The 21,412-nt window shown below is 41.1% G+C and overlaps 1 protein-coding gene and 2 long non-coding RNA genes across 3 annotated transcripts in view; 2 read left to right on the forward strand and 1 right to left on the reverse strand.

Annotated features, from left to right (window-relative positions):
• Nucleotides 1-9,322, reverse strand: part of tnika (TRAF2 and NCK interacting kinase a) — a 158,415-nt gene extending 149,093 nt beyond the window's left edge. Inside the window, 1 exon segment of the mRNA XM_034195583.1 lies at nt 9,025-9,322. Within this exon segment, the coding sequence (XP_034051474.1) occupies nt 9,025-9,081 (57 nt within the window). The 5' untranslated portion in view covers nt 9,082-9,322.
• Nucleotides 1,869-12,501, forward strand: LOC117532269. The gene is made up of 3 exons (XR_004566829.1): nt 1,869-2,235; nt 5,636-5,637; nt 12,490-12,501. It is a non-coding gene; the product is annotated as an uncharacterized LOC117532269 (long non-coding RNA).
• Nucleotides 12,502-15,344: 2,843 nt separating this feature from the next.
• LOC117500972 lies at nt 15,345-19,952 on the forward strand. Its single transcript, XR_004557903.1, has 3 exons — nt 15,345-15,356; nt 17,290-17,293; nt 19,625-19,952. It is a non-coding gene; the product is annotated as an uncharacterized LOC117500972 (long non-coding RNA).
• The last annotated feature ends 1,460 nt before the right edge of the window (nt 19,953-21,412 follow it).

Raw genomic sequence — 21,412 nt, forward strand, 5'->3', positions numbered from 1 at the left:
TCTGCTTTAAGCTACGAGTTTGTGAGTTATACCACGGAGTCAGACACTTCTGATTTAAAGCTCTCTTTTTCAGAGGAGCTACAGCATCCAAAGTTGTCTTCAAAGAGGATGTAAAACTATTGACGAGATACTCTAACTCCCTTACAGAGTTTAGGTAGCTACTCTGCTCTGTGTTGGTATATGACATTAGAGAACATAACGAAGGAATCATATCCTTAAACCTAGTTACAGCGCTTTCTGAAAGACTTCTAGTGTAATGAAACTTATTCCCCACTGCAGGGTAGTCCATCAGGGTAAATGTAAATGTTATTAAAAAATGATCAGACAGAAGGGAGTTTTCAGGGAATACTGTTAAATCTTCTATTTCCATACCATAAGTCAGAACAAGATCTAAGATATGATTAAAGTGGTGGGTGGACTCATTTACTTTTTGAGCAAAGCCGATAGAGTCTAATAATAGATTAAATGCAGTGTTGAGGCTGTCATTCTCAGCATCTGTGTGGATATTAAAATCGCCCACTATAATTATCTTATCTGAGCTAAGCACTAAGTCAGACAAAAGGTCTGAAAATTCACAGAGAAACTCACAGTAACGACCAGGTGGACGATAGATAATAACAAATAAAACTGGTTTTTGGGACTTCCAATTTGGATGGACAAGACTAAGAGACAAGCTTTCAAATGAATTAAAGCTCTGTCTAGGTTTTTGATTAATTAATAAGCTGGAATGGAAGATTGCTGCTAATCCTCCGCCACGGCCCGTGCTACAAGCATTCTGACAGTTAGTGTGACTCGGGGGTGTTGACTCATTTAAACTAACATATTCATCCTGCTGTAACCAGGTTTCTGTTAGGCAGAATAAATCAATACGTTGATCAATTATTATATCATTTACCAACAGGGACTTAGAAGAGAGAGACCTAATGTTTAATAGACCACATTTAACTGTTTTAGTCTGTGGTGCAATTGAAGGTGCTATATTATTTTTTCTTTTTGAATTTTTATGCTTAAATAGATTTTTGCTGGTTATTGGTGGTCTGGGAGCAGGCACCGTCTCCACGGGGATGGGGCAATGAGGGGACGGCAGGGGGAGAGAAGCCGCAGAGAGGTGTATAAGACCACAGCTCTGCCTCCTGGTCCCAACGCTGGACAGTCACAGTTTGGAGGATCCAAGAAAATTGGCCAGATTTCTAGAAATGAGAACTGCTCCATCTAAAGTGGGATGGATGCCGTCTCTCCTAACAAGACCAGGTTTTCCCCAGAAGCTTTGCCAATTATCAATGAAGCCCACCTCATTTTTTGGACACCACTCAGACAGCCAGCAATTCAGGGAGAACATGCGGCTAAACATGTCACTCCCGGTCCGATTGGGGAGGGGCCCAGAGAAAACAACAGAGTCCGACATTGTTTTTGCAAAGTTACACACCGATTTAATGTTAATTTTAGTGACCTCCGATTGGCGTAACCGAGTGTCATTACTGCCGACGTGAATTACAATCTTACCAAATTTACGCTTAGCCTTAGCCAGCAATTTCAAATGTCCTTCGATGTCGCCTGCTCTGGCCCCCGGAAGACAACTGACAATGGTTGCTGGTGTCGCTTGACACTTCTTGACAAACATCTTGACACTTGCGAAAATTTGATCCCCGCACCACTGGTACACAATCTAATGTGCCAATAAGTAAACTCGTCGTAAACTGCTGTAAACTGTGCACGACTGCGTGCCAGTGCACAAAGAAAATTTTGAAATGTTCAAAACTTCTGGCATGCATTAATGTCTTGAACTAGTCATGAACATTGTGCAACTTATTCAAAACCACTGTGTGTCACTTCACGCAGCACATCTGAACTTGAATTTGAAATTATGACAAAATGTTACATCTGTAACAAACCTAACTTTACAGATACATTATCTAATTCATATGAAGGGATGAAAATGCAACTTTTACCAATCCAATACAATATATATTATAAAGATTACCTTTGAGACAAGTTTCCAAATGTGTTCTCCACCACATGACACGCATGAGACAACCTACAGCTGTCGATAATTTTTCTGTGATTCTGGGAGCGATGAGAAAAAAGGTTTCATCAGCCAGGTTCTGACAGCAAATGCGTTATCGGCTACAAAATGATTTTTTTATATAGCATGGCGTCCAGCGGGACAAAGCAGGATGCACTGGCACGATGACTTGCGCGGCAGTGCGGGGATCAAATTCGTGCAAGTGTGAAGGTGTCTGACAAACTCATCAAAATCACCTTATAAAGAAACTTATAACAAGGACAAACTATTTAAATTTGGTTCAATCAAATTTCATCACAAATAGCAAGTTTATTCTGCTTATACACTATCCCAGATCCAGTCTGTCACCTCCTGGGCATGTCTGGGCTTGTTGCAGGGAATAATCTCATCACATGCATAATGGAAATTGGGAACAGATGTGGTTAAAACCTTGTTCTGGTGGCCACCAAGGTCAGTGCTGCTTGTATTGTTACCAGACTGCAACCAAATGTTCACGAGCAGTGGGCAGAGCTTTTGGCTCCATCACAGTGTTTGCTGCTCTGTGTGAACAGAGAGCAGAACCAGTCAGAAAAAATGCACATTGTCTGCCATCGGTCAGAAATTTCTACCCACAATTACGATATTGTTTACCCGCAGTGAAGTATGGACATCAAGTGGCCCATTTCTCATCTGTGAGTGTGTTCAGTGTGCGTCAGCCAGGTGCACACCTCTGTCACATTTTTTACTCTTGTAATTATCAATAAAGTTTCAACTCATAAAAAAGCTGATTTTAAAAATGTGTAAGATTTTAATTTTTTTAAAGACAAAAACAAAAACTAAATGAGTTTAAAAATGAATACCACCTCTATAACAACAATAATCCTGAATTTAAAGCAGATGATTTTTGTTTAAATTATCCTCTGCAATGAGAATGACAGAATTTAAAGTGCTGAAAAAAGCTAGCCTTTATTAAAGCCATGGTTTCATAATAGATTAATCTTCATTAAAATATGACCAGGAACTCTAGTTAAACTGTCAAACAATCTAAGTTTAAATCAAGCAGCAGCCTGAGACCTCATGAAATGAAGTCTATGCAGAAGTGCAGTTCCTTGACTGGCCACGTGAGGCTGGCTCCAAAACAGAGCACTTTCCCATAGGACTCAGTGTTAAAATGTACAACTTTAGAGCAGAAATAAACATGTTTACACCCTGGTACAAAAAAACAAACAAAAAAACAACTGTTTTGGTCTCTATAGATAGTTTCCTCCTCCATGACAAGTGTACAGGGCAGAGCTCTGAAGTCTCACTCATTCACTTTAAAACAGTCCTATCAGTTCTCGTGCACTTGGCGTGAGACTCAATATGTTGTCACGCTCTCATGCTAATGCATGATATTCCACCGCTATGACCTGCAACACAAGATTTGGCGGAAAATAACTCCTCGAGCATATCTGAACTTGAGAGATCTGACAGGGAGTGAATTTTTTTCTAACCGCTTAGTTAAAGATGTTTTAAGCCATAAAGTTCTGTAAATTTGAGGGCGTGGCAGCTTTGAGTGACAGCGGCTGAGCCCAACATCTCCGTGTCTCTTCTTACTCCATGTCTCATCTTTAGCTCAGAGTCCGTTCGATGCAGCTGGTAGTGGAGGCTGTCAGCCTGTTTGATTGGAGTGTTTTATTACAAACACCTGGAATAATACAGCTTGTTGTGTGGTGAAATATCCCAAAGGATCACTTAAGATGTCTCTGTAGCAATATTGACACTGAGTGAAATTTGGCATTGTATGCTAACAACATTAGCACCTATAGCAGCTGATGGTATTGTCAACCGTTAGGTCCACTTAGTGTACAATTACTGAGAAAATGTACAGCTCATAACTCTCAATGACCACAACAAAGTAAGCCGGTAGGAGAACAACCGCGCAGTCTCTAAAAATATGATTTAATAAACACCCAAACCCAGGTTAGGTGGCTTGTACCCTAAGAGAGGGATGTGATCAGGTGTCTTTTGTCAGACACGGAGCCACGTACGGGCCACCCTTTTATGCATTAATGACTTTATCATACAGCTGCTAACATGGCAACACCCAGACATGGGCTTCATATCGGCTGTTCCAGGTCTGTACAGAAAACCAATGGGTGATGTCACTCAGGCTTTGTCCAGTATATATTATATATAGGGCATTTCTATGGTGAATGGGAAAATTAGGCAAGATGTTTTTACAGTGTTTCCTTTGGGTTTTCAGTTTTCTAGGTATAAAATAACTTTTTTCAGGAAACAAAGGACTTTTGGTGTTAACGCAAGTCACACTGTAATTGGAACTAATTAAAAGACTAATTCAAGATTTATCTTACTTTTGGTTTATGACATTTCACATCTTGTGTCAACTGGCACATGCACACAAGAAATGTATATGCATGGGAGGTACACAAAAATAACTTGAAAAGTGACCACAAACTATACCGCAAGTCACATGGAAATGCCCTACACAGTCTATGGTTGAAACATGGAAGTGTTCATTTTTTTATACTGATACTGCTTGTTTACAAACACTGATGTCACAAGCACGCACATTGATGTGGCAGGCAAGAATGCATGTAAACTGATACCACAAAAGAGAGAAAATATGGCGTGTTCAAGTTAAGGAAGCGATTCGGCGGTCTCTGACTACACTCAAAAACCTAGATAGTACCATGAAAGCAAGCTAACCTACAACGACGCCAACCACGCTAGTCAACAAACCCACGTGACCAGATTCATGACGTTGTGGGAGGTATTGCTATATAACCGCTTATTCCAATTAAGGGTCCAATTAGTGTCTCGTTTTCCATGTGACTGTTTTTCACATATTAACTGTGATCACCAAAAAAACAATGTTTCTGATAGAAATAACAGAGGGATCTCATTTATTACTAAATCTTTTATCATTAAAATGGATGAAAATGTGAATAACTATGCTGCAGGATGATTTATGGTTTGCACCCCTAAATGTTCTCGTTGTGCTACTTTAAATTTTCAGGAAGGGGCTATAATGCTCCTACTGAAACAAGACAGTCTGGAGCCCTGTGTGTGTGTGTGTGTGTGTGTGTGTGTGTGTGTGTGTGTGTGTGTGTGTGTGTGTGTGTGTGTGTGTGTGTGTGTGTGTGTGTGTGTGTGTGTGTGTGTGTGTGTGTGTGTGTGTGGCTGGTGGTTGTGATTCACAGTCAGGTTGACATCATGACTCAGGACATGCACACACAGACTCCTCGTGCACAATCTTCCTCCTTTTTCATGTTCCCTTTTCCATTCCACCTCTAATATTTATTCTCTGCACTAACGAAACAACGCTGCATACAGACATGAGCCTCAGAAGTAATGTTTGTCATCGACACTTCACTGACAACTCCTGTGTCCAGCGTTCCTCCTGCATGCAGGGACGTGCACAGGGAGAGCAAACAATGAGAGACAGACCGGCCGCCTGACAGGCAGGGAGGCGCATCCAGTCGGACAGACAAGATGCTGGGTATAGGAAAAAAAAGCAAGCAAAAAACTGATGGAAAAAGGAAAAACAGCATCCAAATAGACAGAGGTACAGACGTAGAGCAAAACAGAGACAAACAAGCAAAGACAGACTAAATATGGGTTCTAAGAAAGGCGTGCAGACACAGTGAAGCAGACAGCAGAGCAGGTAGACACGCAGACAACAACTGCATTGTGCATCCGTTTGATGTGGTTGTGTTGCTCGTTGAGCAGCAAGCAGTTCTTTAGCCAAAGCCTTTGTTTTTTGTTTTTCCTCACGCACAGCATCTCATCCTTGTGTGCACACACCCACACATGTGCAGCAAAGTAAAAACACAGATTACCCCACACACACACACACACACACACACACATAGACTGGTTGTGTGTCTGCATGTAGAAGAAGTGGCTTCAGACCTGCAGCAGCGCATGCTGCACTGACTCTACAAACACCAACTCAACACACAGCAGGTGACAACAAAGAGCTTCATAAATGGCAATACAAACAAAAAGGAATAGCCTCTCACATACAATCAGAAGCCTGTGGAGTATCGGCAGCGCCTTTGACTGCATTCACATGACCCAATGAAGTGATCTGAGTGTTATATTTTTGGCATGGCTTTTATTTTTGGTCGGATCTCGTTCTCTCAACAGTCACAACATGAGTAATAAGAGGCAAATCAGACATTGAAATGTACAGACTACATTTACATTCATGTTTGAAGTAAGCTATAACCCAGATCTGATCTCCTCTGAGGAGTGTCATAATCAGTCTTGTTAGTGTAGAAAAGCTCAACCTGGGACGGGAGTTGAAAACTAGCAGTAGCTATACTCTGTGTGCATTGCATCAGCTGCAAACTTTGTTTTGTAACTATGTTTGATTGCATTGTCCCTGTCAAATAAATAAATAAAGATAAAGATAAGATTTGTTTTTTTGTTTGTTTTTTTATTCAAGGCACCTGCATATGGTTACATTTCCCTCATCTTGTGAAATGACTTATATTTGTTTTCTTTTGTTGTGGGGTTTTGTTTGTTTGTTTGTTTGTGTGTGTGTGTGGGGGGGGGGGGGGGGGGTGCAAGTGACCAGCACCCAATTTGATCATGTTCACAGGTGTCATTTTGCAAGAGATCAAAAGGAAATCATATGTAGAACAGCATAACATTCATTTATATTCCCACTTGAAGTAACAATCTGATTTTTTTTCCTTCTGCACATGTAAGAAAGATCTGATTTCTCCTAAGAATTGTGAATGTGCCTGATCTGATTTCTTACCCTTTGAATTTAATAGTGCCACTTTCATATGGTTGCATTCCCATTAACAACTGGAAGGACTTAACTTTGTATTTCTCTCGTTTCTTGGAGTGGGGGAGGGGGAGTCTGTCCAGCACCACACAGGTAACATTTACATAATGAATACAAAAAACTTCATCTGAATTTTTTGTTGTTTTTCCCTCTTGTATGCAAAATATAAAAATATTTCATATTTTGTTAGTAGTGTGATCATACCATAACTAACATATTGTTTTATTTTTGCTAATTGGAGATTTGGGCGAATAGCAATGTGGTTCTGATATCAACTAAAATGACCTGAATCTGATTTTTTTTCTTCTCCCATGTGGAATGTTCCATTTATCTTTGTGCAATACATGTACTGCCACAAGCTTATACAGTGTAGAAACTGCATCAAAAGCCAGATATTCCATATTAGTGACAGGGGTCGAAATACATTTTTTAACCTACTTGCACTGGTGCTAGTAACAAAAAAATTACTTGGACCAAAAAAAAGTCACTTGCACAACCAAAAGTCAGTCTTATATCAACCTTAAAACTCCTTCTCTGATGCGTCAGACTCTTCCTTTCTGGGGAGAGTTTGAGGGGAGAGCAGCAGCAGCAGCAGCAGCAGCAGACAGTTTTTTTTGTACGTGCATGTGCGAACGAATCGTCCGTGAAGATTATTTTATTTATTAACTACACAGATGTATAATAAAACAAATGGTGACTGGTTTATAACACAATTATGGCAGAGTTTGAAGGGAGAGAAAGCGAGGAACTACGGAGCCCTGGAAGTGTCATCGCAAAATGTTTTGCATGTGGACAGAATGTGCGCACATTTTACGATATTGCACGCATGTTTTATTATATTTTGCGCTCATTTTATTATATTGTGCGCTCGTTTTATGATATTATGCCCATGTTTTATGATATTGTGCACTCGTTTATTATATTGTGCGCTCATTTTATTATATCGTGTGCTTGTTTTATGATACTGTGCGCACGTTTTATTATATTGTGCGCTCATTTTATGATATTGTGCGCATTTTTTAAGCATCATTTGAGTGAAACAAGGGCACGATCTACTTAAACGTGGCCACAATTTGTAAAACGTGCACTCAGTTATTCAATATTGTCCAGACACATAAATGTTGGCTATTAGTCAACAAACCAGCAGACAGTGGGATACATTTCCCCATTAGAAATGGATCCGGTCAAGGTATACCATCATGGTTTGGGCGCACAAGGACATACAGAGAACGCCAGCTACCCAGCATGACATCATCTGGAGTTTAAGCACATTAAAAAGGATGCTGAGGGCGAAGCGTCTCCTGTCGTGAGGATGACAATTTAGGTCATATTATGGACTTCATTTTGAACGAAAGGAAAATGTGCGCACGTTTTATTAATTTGTGGGCTCAATTAAAGGAAAATGTGCGCACGAATTATCATGGTGAGAAAAAAATATCACTTTAAGTGACCTCTCCCAGGTTCCGTAAAGAAACCGCAGCGGCAGCCAGTTTTTTTTTTTCATGTACACGCAAACTAATTGATGTCACTGAAATGATTTACAAGATATCTTATGGATATGGCGTGCGCACTACGGGAAAGGCACATTAAACCAAGCAGGTCACAACTAATCTCGAAACTTCATGCAATGCACACACACTTCCTCCTGTAGACAGTGTAAGAAGGAAAACAAATATTCACTGTGGAATCCCCCCCAGGTAAATATGTCAGTTGTTCAAAATATGAAAGATCATACAGCTTTACATTTCACCCTCTCCCTCTACCCTCTCTGGTCTATAGTTAAGGTATTTTAAATTGTTTTATGTAACATTTTAATTAATTAAATAATACTTATAATCCACTTGACTGCTGTTGCTATTGATTTTTCTGCACTGTTTTAATGCACTGTTGTGTTGATGTTTCAAAAAAATCAGACGGATGTCACTTCAAACGTTAGTGTAAACGAAGCATGATCGGATGAATTCCACTGGTGTCTGACCCAAAGTGACAGCTCTTTTGAATTCTCAGTGAAAAGGACACAGACAGCGATGAAGATCAGCCTGCCTGTCTGTGAGACATTCCAACTCAGCTGACAGGTGCTTTAAGGTGAATTTGACTCATTATTTGACACAGTGTGGTCGCGCGGAGCGCTGTCAGGTGCATGAGGAGAAACGCTACACCGCTTCATTTCACACAAAATAAAATAAATAAGTAAAATACAATAGAGAAAAACAAATCTCACCCTTAAAGCGGACAGGTCGATTTCGTCCAGACTCCGAGCTGGAGAGTCGCTCGCCATGATAGAGGACACAAAAAAAGCCGCTCGATGTCCACAAACGGCCTCCGCTGTCACGATTGTGTGGTCTCCTGCTGCGGTCCTCCCACCTCAGTAATAACACTGACACTGACGACAAAAAGCCTCCTCCTGCTGCTGCTCGGCTACAGCACGGCGCTGAATGACAGCTCCGTGACCGTGGGCTCCTCCAGCTCCATGTCTGCCGAACAGAAGAAGCGGACAGTGTGGACCCGCTGCCGTGACAGCGCGTGAAGGAGAGCACAGGCAGGAGGGAGGGGCGGCAGCATCACTCAGCCACGCCCACCAGCAGGCGGGGTTTAGTGAGGCAAGAGGGACTCCCAAACATTTTTTTTTTCACGATCTCCACGCTTTCTGCTCTGTTTATTAACTTCCACCGCCCACCGACAGAGGGCGTAGATTTTTTAATTATTTATTTGTTTGTTTGTTTGTTTTTATTTAAAAATTGCACAAAGTACAAAAGTACAAAGGTATGCCAGGGGTCAATACACGAATAAAGAAAAAACATAAAATGAATAAATATAAAATAGATAATCTGTCAGCACTTATAATAATTTAGAATATGAAGAGTCTTCACAGCTTTAGGGTTTGATGATGATTGAATCAAATCTTTGTAATGTAATTCAAACAAGTAGAGTTTAAACAGGGGCTTTATTCCTGAAAATTTACATTTATGAATATTATGAAAATTTATGAGATAAAATTCTTTCTTTTTAGAGTTACATACATTATAGAAACCAAAAAGCACATCAGAGTACGTTCAACAGAAGTTACCAAGAATATTAGACAGTATAAAGCGAATGTTCGAAGGCACGTCCAAAAGAGATGAATGACAGTGTATCCTGGATCTGCTGAGGTAACACCAACTACATCTATCTATCTATCTATCTATCTATCTATCTATCTATAGAAATATACATAATTGACTGAAGGTGTGGATGTGTTTGTTTGAAATTAGAAATTTTAGCTAACCAGTATACAATAGACGTTGTGCTGCAATGCACTATGGGAGTTTGCAGTTTGGGGTTTTTAAATGTTGTTATTGTAGTTTGTGTTAGTTTAACAGTGTTGTTAGTATTATTGATTGATTTTGTTTTTGTTGTTGAATTGGTTTACAGTGTGTCTCAAAAAAATGTAGCCAAATATACGTATTTTGACAGCACAGAAAAAAACAATCAGTATTATCAGAGATTTTGTGTTTGAAAATGTGGCCGAAGCATGTAATTTTTCTTCCCAGTGCAGTTTTTAGTTCAGTATTTCCTTTGAGACGTTTTAACGCTTTATCTTTTACACCACATAATTAATGTAAACTCCTCATCTGAAGTTTCCTAAGAACCCAATTATCCTTCTCCAGTTTTCCAGAAAACCACCTAGCAAATTCAAGACTCCTTGCCATTCGCTGAGACTAGCAGCAGAAACCATATTTAGGTCATACGCGTATACCTAAATTAAGGTCAAGTGCGGCATTTTTCCTGGGCTGGTATGCTCGGTGCATCTAAAAATCCTCTCAAAGAGCTCCTAACTTGGCCTAAAATATCCTGGCAAGGACTCCCTGCCTAAGAGAGACCCAAGAGGTGTCTGAGAGCAACTCTGGGCAAGGAGTTGACAAAAACTTCTATCTTAGTGAGGAGGCGGGGTTGACCCCGTTGCTAGGTATGACATGGTCCTGTAAAATGGTTGTCCTTTCAATGGTTGTCATTGAAAGGGAAGGGGAAACTAAAAAATAAATGCACTCTGCGCTCCTACATATGAATGAACAGTAACATCATCCAATCATATAACTGCATTAAGAAACGCGTAATTGTGAAAATAATTTAATGTCATGATGATGATACTCAGCAAAATTAAATTGGAGCGATCGCCGGGCTGGTCACTAAACCTGTAAATTCTTATGCTGCAATGCATTATGGGAGTTCTGGGTTTTGGGGTTTTAAATGTTGCTATTGTGGTTCATGTTAGTTTAAAAAATGCTGTGAGTGTTGTTGATTTATTGTGTTTTGTAGTTCAATTGGTTTAGTGAGTTAAGTGTCACCATGTTGTCACCATAAGTGAAAAGTGTATCGTGTTTGATGCCATCCCTGTGTTGTTTTATCTGAAAAATAAGAGCACCTTCTAGTGGCAGAGTGACAAAAAGACAAAAGCTGTCACTTGTCTTTCGTTATTTCGCGCAGCTCACCAAAAAATTTATTATTACACAGCTTGAAGATGTTTGAACATATCTCATTCACATGCCGATTATCTTCATATTAAAAGTGTGTGTGGGTGAGTGAGTTTATTAATAAGTTCAATGTAAGTACATACTATAATTGTAAACACGTTAAAATTGCATGCATGACACAAGAAAGTGAAAACAGTTATTTCTATTGTTGTCCATTTAAAAATCTAATGATAAAATAGTAGTAATAATAAAATAAAATGTCAATAATAATAATAATAATAATAATAATAATAATAATATTAATGTGTGAATGTGATGATAAGAACCTAAACAATTTGAAAATACATTAAGACAGAAAATTAACATCAAATAATTATGTAGATCAAGCAGGTAGTGTGTTACTGACTCACTGTCATTCTACGGAGAATATCTCTGCTTCCTCTCTGTCTTTTCCACTAGCTTGTCTGCTTAAGACACTAGGCTTCTTAAAAGTCCTTCTCACTACTCTTACCAGGTTGGCATCTTAGGAGCCCTCTTAAGGCCTAAGGTGCTTTGCGGACAACTTTCATCTTACCAAGGGAAAATTCTAAGAAATGTCTAAGAATACAAGAAATTCTAAGATTTTTCTTAGAATAACATCACTAGGAGCTATTTTTAGCCTTAGGCTGCTTCGTGCATACGTGCCCTGGACATTAATGTCTTGCAGAACAAACTTTAGGGTTCCTGAAATGAGAAAAACACCATTATTTCCCAGTAAAACCATTTCCTGTTATTCATATTTCAGAGTACTTTTGGGTAAATCTTTTGACACCCTATAGTCAGTTTAGTTAAGTCTCATGTTGCCGTTATCATGAGTGAGTTAAGTTAAATGTTGCTAGTACCACAAGTGAAAACTGTTGCCTGTTTGTTGTCTTCAGCAACCATTGGTGTTTCTGCCTATCTAAAATTAGAAGCACTTGTATGGGGCCATTATTGTAGCATAAGTATTTGCAAATGTGTATTTCAATCCACAAATATGTAAAAAAAAAAAAAAAAATTGTGTGTGTGTAACCAGATCCACAAATGTGAATACAAACACCTGTGTGTGTGTGTGTGTGTGTGTGTGTGTGTGTGTGTGTGTGTGTGTGTGTGTGTGTGTGTGTGTGTGTGTGTGTGTGTGTGTGTGTGTGTGTGTGTGTGTGTGTGTAACCAGATCCACAAATCTGAAACCAGCTGGACCCTTATCCACAAAGCAGCCTAAGGCTAAAAATAGCTCCAAGCGATGTTATTCGAAGAAAAATCTTGGAATTCCACAAATTCTTAGACATTTTTTAGAATTTTCCCTTGGTAAGATGAAAGCAGTCCGCAAAGCACCTTATGCCTTAAGAGAGCTCCTAAGGTGCCAAACTGGTAAGACGAAGGAGGAGGACTTTTAAGAAGCCTAAGAGTGTCTTAAGCAGAGAAGATGGAAGAAAAGACAGAGGAAGCAGAGATATTTTCCGTATGTAGGATGACAGTGAGTCAGTAACACGCAACCCGCTTGACATACGTAATTATGTTATGTTAATTTACTGTCTTAATATATTTCTAAATTATTTACAACACCAATTCCAATGAAGTTGGGACGTTGTGTAAAAGGTAAATAAAAACAGAATACGATTTGCAAATCCTCTTCAACCTATATTCAATCGAATACACCACAAAGTCAAGATATTTAATGTGCAAAATTATAAACTTTATTGTTTTTGTGCAAATATTTGCTCATTTTGAAATGGATGCGTGCAACACGTTTCAAAAAAGCTGGGACAGTGGTATGTTTACCACTGTGTTACTTCACCTTTCCTTCTAACAACACTCAATAAGCGTTTGGGAACTGAGGACACTAATTGTTGAAGCTTTGTAGGTGGAATTTTTTCCTCATTCTTGCTTGATGTACAACGTTAGTTGTTCAACAGTCCGGGGTCTCCGTTGTCATATTTTGCGCTTCATAATGCGCCACACATTTTCAATGGGCAACAGGTCTGGACTGCAGGCCTTTCTCCTTCATCTCACAACCAACCTGTGGGGCATATGCACTGATGATATTCATCATCACCCCTTCAATTTCCAACTTCACACTCATCACCCTGTCAGACACTCGCTTAACCTCCAACACACTTTTAACATACTCTTCCTTTAAAATGACCCCAACACCATTTCTCTTCCTGTCCTCACCATGGTACAACAACTTGTACCCACCGGCGATGCTCCTGCTCTTACTTCCCTTCCACTTGGTCTCTTACACACACAATATGTCTACCTTTCTCCTCTCCATCATATCAGCCAGCTCTCTCCCTTTACCAGTCATACTACCAATATTCCCCACTCTCATTTCCACCCTTCTAGTTTTCTTCTTCTCCCGCTGTTCATGGCAACGTTTTCCTCCTCTTCTTTGTCGTCTTCGCTCAGCAGTAGCCCAATTTCCACCGGCACCCTGTTGGGCAATAGCACCAGTGGCGGACGTTGTTAACCCGGGCCGACCGATCCGGTATGGGAATTCGATTCTGAGTCTGCATAGTCCGGTTGGCTTGTTTTACGCTGGATGCCCTTCCTGACGCAACCCTCCTCATTTATCCGGGCTTGGGACCGGCACTCAGAATGTACTGGCTGCACACCTAACAAGTAAAATAAAGGCATTCAGCCATTTGTACCTAATGATCTTTTAATAGTTACTACGTCTTTTAAATGTACATATGTTTTATTACTTTACTGAGCTTAGACATCTGTTTCAGTTCAATTATATTTATTTATATACAGTTGTGCTCAAAAGTTTAAATACCCTGGCGGATTTTTTTTTTTTGTTCGCCATTTTTCAGAGACCCAATTCAACATGCAGATCCACCTTGGATTTGCTGTGGCGACCCCGTGTGCAAACAAGGGAGCAGCTGAAGGTTAGTGATTGGGTGAAGCCATTTATTGGCAAACAACAGTGTTTACTCTTTTCAGATCATACTGACAACAGAAACCACCCAAATGAACTTGATCAAAAGTTTACACAGTTCTTAATACGGTGCATTGCCCCCTTTAACATCAATGACAGCTTGGAGTCTTTTGTGGTAGTTGTGGACAAGGCTCTCTGATGGTAAAGCTGCCACTGAATATGTTTTGGACTTTATTTACATCGATTATGAAGAAATACAAACAATATGGCACTCTATGGTAAATCTGCATGGAGTAGACAGTTCGAGTGACTGTGCAAGAAATAGAAGAGTGAGGAAAGTCACCAAGACACCTACACAACCCAGAAGAAGTTATAGGCTTATGTGGCTGTGATTGGAGAAATTATGCACAATGCAAGCTTTGCATTTTGTATCACCAGTTATCCATCTTCATGATGAAGTGGTATAGAGGAGATTTTTGTTAAAAAGAAGACCTGAAAGTTGAGCTACAAATTGCTAGAAGGTACATCTGAGATGCAAGCCTGGATTTGGTGAAAGAAAAACCTTCTCTGCTCTACTCCACTATGAAGCTAAGAGTAGTCAGACTGTCACCCCAGTCTGAGGTCAAGAGCACTCTGGAGCAGGTTTTCATCCAGGATGTCTCTTTCATCCAGGATGTCTCCTTACATTACTGCATTCATCTTTCCCTCAATCCTGGAATACATAGTTAACATTTTATGATGGCCCAAGGAAACTGTGACAGAATTTTTTTTTTTTAACATTACCTCATTGGTAAAGAGTCATGCAGTTTCCCCTAAAAATACAATAAAATAAAATAAAATAATTTCTAAACTCTTATGTGTGCACTTTTTTCCAAAGCCCTTGCTTTAAGACAAAGAGAAGAACAGCAGCAGAGTGATAAAAAAAAATCACTTATTCCACACACATGCAAAGGTTTCTTTTTAATATGATGCACCCATCTGTCAGGAGGTGCATATTATATATATACGAGGTCTATTAGAAAAGTATCCGACCTTATTATTTTTTTCAAAAACCATATGGATTTGAATCACGTGTGATTACATCAGACATGCTTGAACCCTCGTGGGCATGCGAGAGTTTTTTCACGCCTGTCGGTTACGTCATTCGCCTGTGGGCAGTCTTTGAGTGAGGAGTCGTCCACCCGCTCGTCGATTTTTTTCATTGTTTAGGAATGGCTCAGAGACTGTTGCTTTGTTTGATAAAATTTTTTTCAAAACTGTAAGGCACAACTGAGTGGACACCATTCAATAAATTCAGCTGGTTTTCGGTAAAAATTTTAACGGCTGATGAGAGATTTTGGTCTGGTAGTGTCGCTTTAAGGACGGTCCACGGCGCCTGACGGCGATCTGCGCTTCGAGGCGGCAGCGTCTCGCCGTTTCAAGTTGAAAACTTCCACATTTCAGGCTCTGTTGACGCAGTAAGTCGTCAGAGAACAGAGAACTTTCAGAAGAAGTCGGCATGAGGAGTTTATTCGGACATTCCATTGTTAACGGTCATTTTGTAATGAAAGAACATGCGGGCAGAGTCGCATGTCGGGCTGGACCCGACCGCGGGGGGTCGCGGCAGGAAAAACACCTCCGTTGGAAATCTTAACGGGCAAGTTGGAACATGCCCAAGCTGTTAAACAATTTCTCAGTTACTCACTTGTTGAAAGCCATTAAAAGCCGCCTGAATTCTACAAATGGTTTTCAACACGGAGGTGTTTTTCCTGTCGCGGCGCACACAGATTTGCCGAGTCGTCACGGAAACGACTCGGCGAATTTGCGCGTACGTCTTTCATTAAAAAAATGTCCTTAAACAGTGGAATGTCCGCATAAATTCCTCATGCCGGCCTCTTCTGAATCTTCTCTGTTCTCTCACGATGTCCTGGGTGAATTAAGCCTTAAATTAGGATGTTTTCAGCTCGAAACAGGCCGACGACAGCGCCTGGAAGCGCTGCAGGACGTCCCGCTCCGTGGGAAGTCCTTACACCGACAGAAACACCCCATAATCTCTCATCAGCCGTTAAACTTTTCACAGAAAACCAGCTTAATTTCTCGAATAGTGTCCACTCGGATATTCCTCACAGGTCCAGAAAAAATTTTGATAAAGCAACGCGCGCCGTCTCGAGCAGCGTGTGAAACAAAGGAATTCAGCCGAGAGGGCAGGACCACATCTCACTCAAGGCCTGCCCACAGGGAAATGACGTCACCGACACGCGTGAAAAAACTCACGCATGCGCACGAGGGTTCAAGCATGATTGGTGTAATCGCATGTCATTCAAATCCATATAGTTAAAAAAAAAATAAAAGGGTCGGTTTATTATCTAAGAGACCTCGTATATATATATATATATATATATATATATATACACACACACACACACACACACACACACACACACACACACACACACACACACACACACACAGGCAAGTAAGTATTTGGTCCATTGTCCACTTTGCAAGTTTTCCCACCTACAAAGAATGGAGAGGTCTGTAATTGTACACTTCAACTGTGAGAGACAGAATCTTAAAACAAAAAAAAAAAAATCACATTGTATGATTCTTAAATTATTAATTTTCATTTTATTGCATGAAATAAGTATTTGATACAATAGAAAAACAGACCTTAATATTTGGTACAGAAAGCTTTGTTTGCAGTTACAGAGGTCAGATGTTTCCTGTAGTTCTTGTCCAAGTTTGCACACTGCAGCAGGGATTTTGGTCCATTCCTCCATACAGATCTTCTCCAGATCTTTCAGGTTTTGAGTTTCAGCTCCCTCCAAAGATTTTCTATTGAGTTCACGTCTGGAGACTGTCTAGGCCACTCCCGGACCTTGAAATGCTTCTTACGGTGCCACTCCTTAGTTGCCCTGGCTGTGTGTTTCGGGTCATTGTCATGCTGGAAGACTCAGCCACGGCCCATCTTCAATGCTCTTACTGAGAAAAGGAGGTTGTTTGCCAAAATCTCATGATATATGACCCCGTCCATCCTCCCTTCAATACAGTGCAGTCGTCCTGTCCCCTCTGCAGAAAAACACCCCCAAAAATTATGTTTCCACCCCCATGCTTCACAGCTGGGGCAGTGTTCTTGGGGTTGTTCTCATCCTCCAAGCATGGTAAGTGGAGCTGATACCAAAAACCTCTATTTTGGTCTCATCTGACCACATGACCATCTCCCATGCCTCCCCTGGATCATCCAGATGGTCACTGGTGAACTTCAAACGGGCCTAGACATGTGCTGTTGTGAACAAGGGGACGTTGCTGCCCTGCAGGATTTTAAACCATGACGGCGTTGTGTGTTACTAATGTAATGTAATGTTCAAACGTATCAGTTTGAATATTAAATATCTTGTCTTTGTGGTGTATTCAATTGAATATAGGTTGAAGACGATTTGCAAATCATTGTATTCTGTTTTTATTTACATTTCACACAACGTCCCAACTTCATTGGAATTGGGGTTGTAGGTTCTTGTTATCATATACGCGCTATTAATATTAGCATTATTTTTACTACAGTATTATTATCGGTATTATTAATATTATTATTTTAAATGGACCACAATGGAAATACGTGTTTTCACTTTCTTGCGTCATGTATGTATTTTTTACGTATGTACAATTATATTATGTACTCAGTTGTACATCCATCATCATGACTGGAATAATGTGAAATGTTGTCACGCACATACATACAGAGTAAGTTATGCAAGAGCACTGATCATGAAATTCCTCTGAAAGCAAACAGCTAAAACTGCTTGCCAAAAACATGTCAGGTATGATCCACATTCACAGACACTCCAACTGCTTTGGAACTTCTGAGAAACAAGCACAACAACATTCCATGACCTAACAAGTAAAATAAAGGCATTCAGCCATTTGTACCTAATGACCTTTTAATATACTCAACAAAAATATAAACGCAACACTTTTGGTTTTGCTCCCATTTTGTATGAGATGAACTCAAAGATCTAAAACTTTTTCCACATACACAATATCACCATTTCCCTCAAATATTGTCCACAGTAAGTCCCTTCGGCTGCTCCCTTGTTTGCACTCGGGGTCGCCACAGCAAATCCAAAGTGGATCTGCATGTTGAATTGGCACAAGTTTTACGCCGGATGCCCTTCCTGACGCAACTCCACATTACATGGAGAAATGTGGCAGGGGTGGGATTTGAACCCGGAACCTTCTGAACTGAAACCAAGCGCATTAACCACTTGGCCACCACCCCTGCTCAAATATTGTTCACAAACCAGTCTAAATCTGTGATAGTGAGCACTTCTCCTTTGCTGTGATAATCCATCCCACCTCACAGGTGTGCCATACCAAGATGCTGATTAGACACCATGATTAGTGCACAGGTGTGCCTTAGACTGCCCACAATAAAAGGCCACTCTGAAAGGTGCAGTTTTGTTTTATTGGGAGGGGATACCACTCAGTATCTGGTGTGACCACCATTTGCCTCATGCAGTGCAACACATCTCCTTCGCATCATCTGTGAAGAGAACACCTCTCCAACGTGCCAAACGCCAGCGAATGTGAGCATTTGCCCACTCAAGTCGGTTATGACGACGAACTGGAGTCAGGTCGAGACCCCGATGAGGACGACGAGCATGCAGATGAGCTTCCCTGAGACGGTTTCTGACAGTTTGTGCAGAAATTCTTTGGTTATGCAAACCGATTGTTTCAGCAGCTGTCCGAGTGGCTGGTCTCAGACGATCTTGGAGGTGAACATGCTGGATATGGAGGTCCTGGGCTGGTGTGGTTACACGTGGTCTGCGGTTGTGAGGCTGGTTGGATGTACTGCCAAATTCTCTGAAACGCCTTTGGAGACGGCTTATGGTAGAGACATGAACATTCAATACACAAGCAACAGCTCTGGTTGACATTCCTGCTGTCAGCATGCCAATTGCACGCTCCCTCAAATCTTGCGACATCTGTGGCATTGTGCTGTGTGATAAAACTGCACCTTTCAGAGTGGCCTTTTATTGTGGGCAGTCTAAGGCACACCTGTGCACTAATCATGGTGTCTAATCAGCATCTTGGTATGGCACACCTGTGAGGTGGGATGGATTATCTCAGCAAAGGAGAAGTGCTCACTATCACAGATTTAGACTGGTTTGTGAACAAAATTTGAGGGAAATGGTGATATTGTGTATGTGGAAAAAGTTTTAGATCTTTGAGTTCATCTCATACAAAATGGGAGCAAAACCAAAAGTGTTGCGTTTATATTTTTGTTGAGTTACTACATCTTTTAAATGTACATATGTTTTATTACTTTACTGAGCTTAGACATCTGTTTCAGTTCAATTATATTTATTTATATACAGTTGTGCTCAAAAGTTTACATACCCTTGTTCGCCATTTTTCAGAGACCCAATTTAACATGCAGATCCACCTTGGATTTGCTGTGGCGACCCCGAGTGCAAACAAAGGAGCAGCCGAAGGTTAGTGATTGGGTGAAGCCATTTATTGGCAAACAACAGTGTTTACTCTTTTCAGATCATACTGACAACAGAAACCACCCAAATGAACATGATCAAAAGTTTACACAATTCTTAATATGGTGCATTGCCCCCTTTAACATCAATGACAGCTTGGAGTCTTTTGTGGTAGTTGTGGACAAGGCTCTCTGATGGTAAAGCTGCCACTGAATATGTTTTGGACTTTATTTACATCGATTATGAAGGAATACAAACAATATAGCATTCTATGGTAAATCTGCATGGAGTAGACAGTTCTCAAAAACTGAGTGACTGTGCAAGAAATAGAAGAGTGAGGAAAGTCACCAAGACACCTACACAACCCAGAAGAAGTTATAGGCTTACGTGGCTGTGATTGGAGAAATTATGCACAATGCAAGCTTTGCATTTTGTATCACCAGTTATCCATCTTCATGATGAAGTGTTATAGAGGAGGATTTTCTTAAAAAGAAGACCTGAAAGTTGAGCTACAAATTGCTAGAAGGTACATCTGAGATGCAAGGATTTGGTGAAAGAAAATCCTTCTCTGCTCTACTCCACTATGAAGCTAAGAGTAGTCAGACTGTCACCCCAGTCTGAGGTCAAGAGCACTCTGGAGCAGGTTTTCATCCAGGATGTCTCTTTACATTACTGCATTCATCTTTCCCTCAATCCTGACTAGTCTCCCAGTTCCTGCCACTGAAAAACATCCCCACATCATGATGCTGCCTCCACCATGCTTCACTGTGGTGCCTGGTGTCCTCCAAACATGACACATGGCATTCACGCCAACAAGTTCAATCTTTGTCTCATCAGACCAGAGAATTTTGTTTCTCGGGGTCTGAGAGTCCTTCAGGTGCCTTTTGGCAAACTCCAGGTGGGCTGCCATGAGCCTTTAGCCCCGTTTACACATAGACGGTTTTGTCAGCGGGTAGTACGTAGACCGAAGTTTGCGGTAGTTCCGGTTGTTTTCACGGTGGAAAGGAGCGGAGCATTTCGCCGGCGTTTTGACCGCCGTACTAGCCGCAAATACGCGGATAAAACGCCGCTAAATCCGCTGACTAAAGCGGCGTTTTGATGCCGTAGCTTCCGGCACACATCAGGCAACGGGGGTTAATACCCAGTTCTATCCTTTACAATCGCAGGTTAAGACGCGCGTGAGAACAGCGGTGTTCTGCTGCCGCCGATAATGCCCTGTGTACCGCTGGTTTTATCCAGGCAAATCCTGCGTTACTCCAGGAACTTCTGCATATAGGCACCGCCCCCAGAGTATAATAGGCTGAAGCAGCAGGGATACATGCCTCTGTCACTGCAGGGGGAGGGAGATCATTCTCAGCCTTTTCTTCTCCTTCCTTTTCCCCCTCCTCAACATGTTGCTCCGTCTCCACCACAGGCCTCCCCTCTGCTTCTGAACCAGACCTCTTGGTAAGTCCTTGCCGCTGCCAGTTTTCTTTTAGGAGGCATACTGGAGCTTCTCTGCAAAAATATCTGGAGCTGGCTGCGAGTGAGAGGCCTGTATGCAGCGCGCTAGCGTTTTTATACTGACCGCCGCCTATCGGCCGTTTGGAACGCCGTTAACCAGGAGGTGGCGTTTAGAACGGCGTACTGTCCGCTAGCGCCGCCGTTTTGTCTGCCTCTGTCCGGTTAAAACGCCCTTGAGGACGCCGATGTGGGCTCTATCGCCGTTTTACACGCTGTTGGTTAGGAATACAACGCCGGCCGCCAATTATGGCGGTGTAAACTGCGGCACTACAGGAAGGGGCAGAATGAAAC

This window comes from Thalassophryne amazonica, chromosome 19 (assembly GCF_902500255.1).
Source record: "Thalassophryne amazonica chromosome 19, fThaAma1.1, whole genome shotgun sequence".
Taxonomy (NCBI): Eukaryota; Metazoa; Chordata; class Actinopteri; order Batrachoidiformes; family Batrachoididae; genus Thalassophryne; species Thalassophryne amazonica.